This window comes from Sitophilus oryzae, unplaced genomic scaffold (genome assembly GCF_002938485.1).
Source record: "Sitophilus oryzae breed Bouriz unplaced genomic scaffold, Soryzae_2.0 scaffold_357_pilon_pilon, whole genome shotgun sequence".
In the NCBI taxonomy this organism is placed as follows: Eukaryota; Metazoa; Arthropoda; class Insecta; order Coleoptera; family Curculionidae; genus Sitophilus; species Sitophilus oryzae.
The window spans coordinates 1,029,261-1,036,147 of NW_022146926.1; the positions used below are offsets into that span (position 1 = coordinate 1,029,261).

The window sequence follows — 6,887 nt, forward strand, 5'->3', positions numbered from 1 at the left end:
GGGGTAACAATAACTAGATTTTATAGAAAATTACAGCTAAGTATAGATTTGACAGATGCTGTATCTACCATTACTCAATAGATGGCACCACCTAGTCCCTATTCGGTTTTAATATTGTTTAATGAGTTGCCTATACATACGGCCAAAAAAAAAAATGCGTCAGAGATGGCCGAGAAATGAAGATCGCTATTATTGTGTATGGAAAATATCATCGATCGTCATTTCCAAGCCAACTGGACGTCGTTTTTATTCTATTATACGGTAGATAGTATGGTAATTTTTATAAAAATGGAGTTTGAACTGTTTTACTTAATTTAACCGGTAGGTATAATAAGAAAAAACTATGAAGTATTTTTTTAATTATATCTATTTTTAGTTAAATGGTAAATATACAAGTATAACAATTCTAAATTTCTTTTTATAGGGAAAATGTGTAAGTACATTATAATCTTAATCAGCTTTTATATGTAAGCAATGTTAGTTTTAAATTTTACATACCAACATTTCTTTATCGTCCATATAAGATCGAAAAAAAGGCGTCGGAGTTGGTTTGAAAATGTGCGAAGATTGCTGTCATTTTATATGTTAAATTATATGGTGAACACACATCATCGATCGTAATTCTCAAACAAACTTGACGCCATTTTGATTTTTTTTTATTGCGTAAGGTTTGCACATATCTGACTTCTAGGTGGAAGTTCGAAGATTTTTCTTTGCAGTAGGAGCTGTCTTAAAGATGAAGTTTCTTCTCGAAGTGTGAGAACTTGAGCCCTTAATATTGCATTTTCGTGTTCTAGTATTGTAGCTCTTAGAGCAACCTTAAACAATAATTATTACATTATTCTTATAGGTAGGTAATTATAATTAATTATTTTAATTTTTAAATCATTAACTGAATCACAATGAGCTAACAGAATAAAATGAATGATAACCAGTGACGTCAGTAATTAAATGACAACAATATTAATTAAATGTGTATCGTCGGACTACGGATGCAAACCAAATCAAACCAAATCAATTGTTATAAAAATTTTACCTGATCTTCTCTCATTTTCCTAGCGTCTCGAGATTTTTTAGCGGCTTGATTATTCCTTCTCCGTCTTTCAAAATACTTGTCATCTTTTTGTTCGTTGGGTATTGGCTTTTTTTCACTTCGTTGCTTTTTTGTAGTAGGGCTACTCAATGGATTAGGCAATATGTTGGATGCTGAAAGAGGACCACCTATAATCAATGAGATCACTTATCAGTAAATATCTTCAACAATATCTTCAAAACATATTACGTTTCATGTTCTTTGTTGAATCTTTGTTTCATATCAGTTTGTTGAAGATAATATCTTCAATAATATCTTCAAAACATATTATGTTTCATGTAAAAGTGGTAAACATGGAACGAGGAAAACAGTTTTTTACAAAGTGTCTATATGCTAGAACTTACCAGACTTTTCACTTTGCAATAAATGTATGGCATGTGGTGAATAAGGTATTATATTTGAAGGTGTGAATAGCGATGATGGTACCAAGTTAATGCATGGCTTATCTCCCTCTAGTGTGGAAAGTAAGTGAACATCATCTGAGGTTACCGATAATCTAGAATTGTCTGTTGTTGATAAGTCTCTAAATGACTTTAGTGCGGATTCTGAAACGAAGAAGAAAATATATTTTTATTGGCATCTAATTTGGAAAGTACCGTACAAGAACAATTTTATGGTTGTATTCGAATTATTGTATAAATACAGACAGATACCATCAAAGAATAGTACAACACTATTTTAGTAATGAGCAAATGCAAGATCAAGACACTCTCTTGGTTTTGATCCTCATCTTGCAGTTAATAAGTAGTCTTGGTCTTGGCCGTGGTCTTGCTGCAAGATTCTGTCAATTCTTTAATGGATTTTTACTAGATGACACTTTTTACATAGAAAATCTTTAAATAAATAGTATTTTTAGTAATTTAATGCAAATAACTAATTTCTTATATCACATAAACCTGAAAAAAATGCAAGACAGCAAGAGTCTTGCAATGGTCGGTCTAGGCTTTGGGCTTCGTCATACTTTTTGTGCAAGACGAAGACCAGTCTTGTTCATCACTAAGTAAAGAGGATTTTTTTCTTGGCTTTTTATTGAGGTGTCAAAAAATATAAATAGTTTTTCTTAAAATAAAAATACTTTTACTTTTTCTTTAAGGGTGTCAAATCAATATAATTTTACTTGTTTATAAATGCATAATAATATTTCTGTTACACTAACTAAATAGGGAAGTTACCGAACAATAAAATTTAATGTAATAGAGAAAAAAGTATAACTTGCGTGTACTGTCACCTGTCTCGAGCCGAAATCCAAAAATATCCTCTTACAATATCAATTTTTATTATTGTATAGTAGTTTGGTGTGATTTCTTTTTTTTTCAGTTTAATTCAAACACTATCGCACAAACTCCATGATCGCACACCAATATAAACTAGGCAGTCTCGTTTATATTCAATTTTATTATATTTTATGTTGGATATTCGTATGGTGTAAGTTTAAATAATTTTAAAAATTGTTATTGATTGCCCATTAATTTTGTATTTATATTATTTCTTTATTTTTTATTTGTTTTTTCGTTTTTTATTTTATTATTATTCCAAAATGTTATTTTTCCAAAAGACATACATTAATGTCATTGTTTTCTAAAATGATGAAATTTCTTCTATGATATATGCAGGCTCAATGATTGTATGGACGGACGTACTATACAGGCAGTTCTAGCAGCCAGGGGAGGGCAATACAAAATTAGGGTATTTTTACAATTTTTTTTGCTGTTTGCATACTTGAGTATTACAGATGTTTTCTTTGATATCGTTAGTTCTGTTGGACTGTATCGTTAGTCTTCAATTAACCCTGTATAAATACTAAATAAAAAACCATGCCAAATACTAAAGTTGATAAAAAACTAAGTTTACAAATTAAAAAATAAAATTCAAGAAAATAGGGCTAAGAATAACAAAAATATAACACTTAAAATTTTTGACCAAAAATTTCGTTTTGTTTTGCATCTGTGTGAACTTCTCTAAAATAATTACTATAATAAAATATGATCGAAAAAAAAACGGCGTCAGCGATGGCTATGAAATGGAGATCGCTGTCATTTTATATGTAAAATTATATGGGGAATTTCATAGATCGTCATTTCCAAGCCAATCGGACGCCGTTTTTTTCGATCATACGGTCAATTTATATATCTAATTAATATTCTCTGGTAATTTTAAACTTTCTAGTACAAATCATGTTTTAATATAAGATATAGGTGCATACAAACTAATTTAATAAAATCAAATGTTGTGAGAATCGGTAATTTTAAATATATTTGTTTTTAATTTAATCATAAATGATAATTTGAAAACAATTAAATAGTTACTTAACTTCTTCAAAACTTTCCCTCTTTACGTGCGTTATAATTAATACATACTTACATAATTTTTGACTAATATAACACTGTTCTAAATATTTTTTATAAAAAACATTAATAAGAAAATAAATATGTTTCATGTTTATCTATTAACACAGCCTATTAATAACCAGCCTGCCAAAGATAGTTTGTATGTAACTCTACGTACCCACTTATTCGATTATCTTCATTAAAACTATGTTTAAAACACTATCTCACTGTATTTCAAACATGGATACTAAGAGACAAGGAAGAATATGATCAGCTGGTACTGAATTAGCTGTGCTGTTAGCATTTATTACAAAAAAGCAGTTGATAACTTACCTTGCGTTAGAAGATAGTTGCAATTCCTTAACAGATGATACGTAGAGAATGGGGGAACAGGGGGTAATAATGTACTGCTTCGGTTTGAAAATTGGTACGAACTTGTCGTTTCCATTTTCAAAAAACAACTTCCAAATAATATTTTAACACCGCATACTACATCTTAAAACTAGTTAACCGATAGCTAATTTTAAAAGACACCATATTTATAGTAACTATTTTTTGTTAATATTTTCCAGAGCAAATAGTCCTCCAGAGATCAAATAGTTATTCTTCGAGTAAACATCGGACAATGAAAAGATCATGCAACCATTCAATCCTCATAATATTATTATGTTATAGAAACATAACGTTGCTAAGAACTATTAAGGGTAGTTTTCGCATCAACTATTTTATAAAACAGTTGTTTTCAACTCTTCGTTGATATTCCAAACTCTTCTCTTAAATACATCTTGTTTTGATGAAGTAACATTGTTAATTTTTATGTTGAAGAAAGATATTATGCATTAAAATTAGGGGGGTATTTAACGGTCCCGTTGTTGATAAGAAATTTAGACCTTTAAAGATTCTGACCTTTAAGTCTAAATAGAATTAGCTTTTTACAGAAGAAGTAGTACAGTACGATCGAAAAAAAAAACGACGTCAAATGGTTGGAGAATGACAATCAATGATAATTTTAGCGAGGTCAAACATTAGGTGGCCATAAGAGGGTTGTAATTTATATTTATATTGAGTAAAAATGATTTTTAAATGGTGTAGTTTAAAATTCGAGAAAAAAATATCTTTTGGAAATAGATTTGTCCCTGTGGAAACGTTCTATCCTGTGTTAATCTTTCTCTAATTAATTGTTGACAATTTCTATGTCAATTTTTAGTACATGATATCTAGAGTTTAATCTCGCCAAAATTGTCATCAATTTCCATTTAGTTTTTCCATTTATTATTATTTTACTATTTTATTTTCCAGATAATGTCATTCCAAAAGAGATGAGAAGTTCAGAAGTGAACTGAATCAAGTCTTAGAAGATAATTATGGAGAAAATGAGAGTTAAAGTTTTTTAATGTTAGGTACTTATAATTAAAATAAAACAACCTGGAGAAGAAAACTTGACACAATGCTTTATTATATTTTAAATTGTATAACTGTAAACTAAAGTAACTCAAAATACGAGGCATGTTTTTTAAGTAAGTACCGTTTTGCGATTCCGCCGCCGCAGCGCTACGGTCGGCGTTCCGCGCATGCGCGCTGGTTACCTACATCTCTTGTCTATGCACAGACGCCAGTACAGTCTGATTCTTCATTGTATACGTTGTTTATTGAGTGTTTAAGATGCCTTCGACAATCGTGGGCCCCGCCGATTGTGAAGTACGGGCTGTCATACGATTTCTTAGTGCTAAAGGCGTAAAACCGATCGATATTCATCGTGAGATCTGTGAAGTTTACGGACAAAACATTATGAGTGATGGAATGGTAAGGAAATGGGTGAGAGCATTTAAAGATGGCCGCACAAATGTGCACGATGAAGAACGGAGTGGGCGTTCTTCGGTCGTTAATGAAGATATGGTGCAGAAAGTGGACGAAAAGGTGAAAGAAAACAGACGCTTTACAATTTCATCATTGTGCGACTACTTTCCTCAATGTTCTCGTAGTGTTTTGTATCGCATTGTGACCGAGAACTTGAATTACCGGAAATTGTGTTCACGTTGGGTTCCGAAAATGTTGACGGATTTGCACAAAACCCAACGTTTAGGCAGTGCATTGACTTTCAGGTGAAGATTTTTTAGACAAAATTGTTACTGGTGACGAAACATGGGTGGCCTACGTCACACCAGAATCGAAACAACAGTCCATGGAATGGCGACATTCATCATCACCCAAAACAGTGAAGTTTAAGCAAACAATTTCTGCCCGGAAAATCATGTGCACAGTTTTTTGGGACAGAAAGGGAGTATTGCTAGTGGAGTTTCTGCCTCGTAATGAGACAATCAATGTCTTATTGTGAGACATTGAACAATCTGCGCCGTGCAATCCAAAACAAAAGACGTGGCAAGTTGAGTAAGGGTATTGTTTTGCTGCATGACAATGCCCGTCCACATGTGGCTAATCGCATCAAAGATCTCATCAAATCTTTTAAATGGGAAACTCTAGATCATCCTCCATACAGCCCTGATCTGGCGCCCAGGGACTACCATTTATTCCTGCACTTGAAGAAACACCTGGGCGGTCAGCGTCTTCAAGACGATAACGAAGTCAAAACAGTTGTGATACAGTGGTTAACCAGTCAGGCGGCAGAATTTTATGAGGAGGGTATTGAAAAACTGGTGCCACGTTATGACAAGTGCCTCAATATTCACGGAAATTATGTAGAAAAGTAGATTAAGGTACAGGCTTTCATGTAAAAATAAAATTATTGCGATATCTTTGCACGTTTTTTTAAATTCCAAAACGGTACTTACTTAAAAAACATGCCTCGTACAACTGTGGTCATTTTTAAGTATGTTTGTTTATACTTTTTTGGACTTGAACCATTTTATCTCTGAAAATATTTGAAATTTTGGACATAAATTGGTTCATCGGTACATTCTTCTTCGTCATTAAGGGATTTGTTGACTTCACATTGTCTATTAGTAGTATTTTCTTCGATTTTTATAAAAATTATGGTATATAGAGGAGATAAAGGGAAGAAGATCTTTCTTGTGTTGCATTTTAGAGCGTGTTTTATGTTACGTCTATATGAAATGATAAGATTTTTCTTTCTCGTACAGTTTTATTCAGATCAACAACATGTCAGATATCTGTAAGGTATTTGTAAGAAAAACAGCCTAACTTATTGGCTGATCTACTAAAAAAAACCTTTATTTAAAAATAAGGGTAATCCGAGGCATTTCGAAAACTCACCCTTGCGACATCAAGGGGGTGTTGTGTAAATTCTCACCCCGCCTTTATTGGCCTGCGCAACAAAAAGGCAATGCTTATTGGTGGACGCTTAATAAAAAACATTAATGTTGGCTAATATTATGGAATTATAAAGCTGTGTTGTGTTTGACCACTCCCATGAATAACTAAAAAGATTTTGTTTGAGAGCATTTATATAATGGGTCAGTTAAAAAATCAATTTGTTGTATTGCTTACGT

At 32.1% G+C, this 6,887-nt stretch overlaps 1 protein-coding gene across 1 annotated transcript; it reads right to left on the reverse strand.

Moving 5' to 3' along the window:
* Nucleotides 1-472: 472 nt before the first annotated feature.
* LOC115884769 (cell death specification protein 2) lies at nucleotides 473-3,868 on the reverse strand. The gene is made up of 4 exons (XM_030903445.1): nucleotides 3,754-3,868; nucleotides 1,438-1,638; nucleotides 1,037-1,221; nucleotides 473-818 (listed from the first exon to the last, which is right to left on the reverse strand). Exons 1-4 carry the CDS (start codon nucleotides 3,866-3,868, stop codon nucleotides 657-659), a joined length of 663 nt encoding a protein of 220 aa, XP_030759305.1. The 3' UTR covers nucleotides 473-656.
* Nucleotides 3,869-6,887: the final 3,019 nt, after the last annotated feature.

Bases quoted from the DNA above. Each gene is read 5' to 3' on its own strand.
- LOC115884769 (XM_030903445.1), bottom strand. From the start codon at position 3,868: ATGGAAACGACAAGTTCGTACCAATTTTCAAACCGAAGCAGTACATTA. The intron at 1,639-3,753 runs GTAAGTTATCAA...TCTTCGTTTCAG, and splicing joins CAACTATCTTCTAACGCAAG to AATCCGCACTAAAGTCATTT. The intron at 1,222-1,437 runs GTAAGTTCTAGC...CATTGATTATAG, and splicing joins ATTGCAAAGTGAAAAGTCTG to GTGGTCCTCTTTCAGCATCC.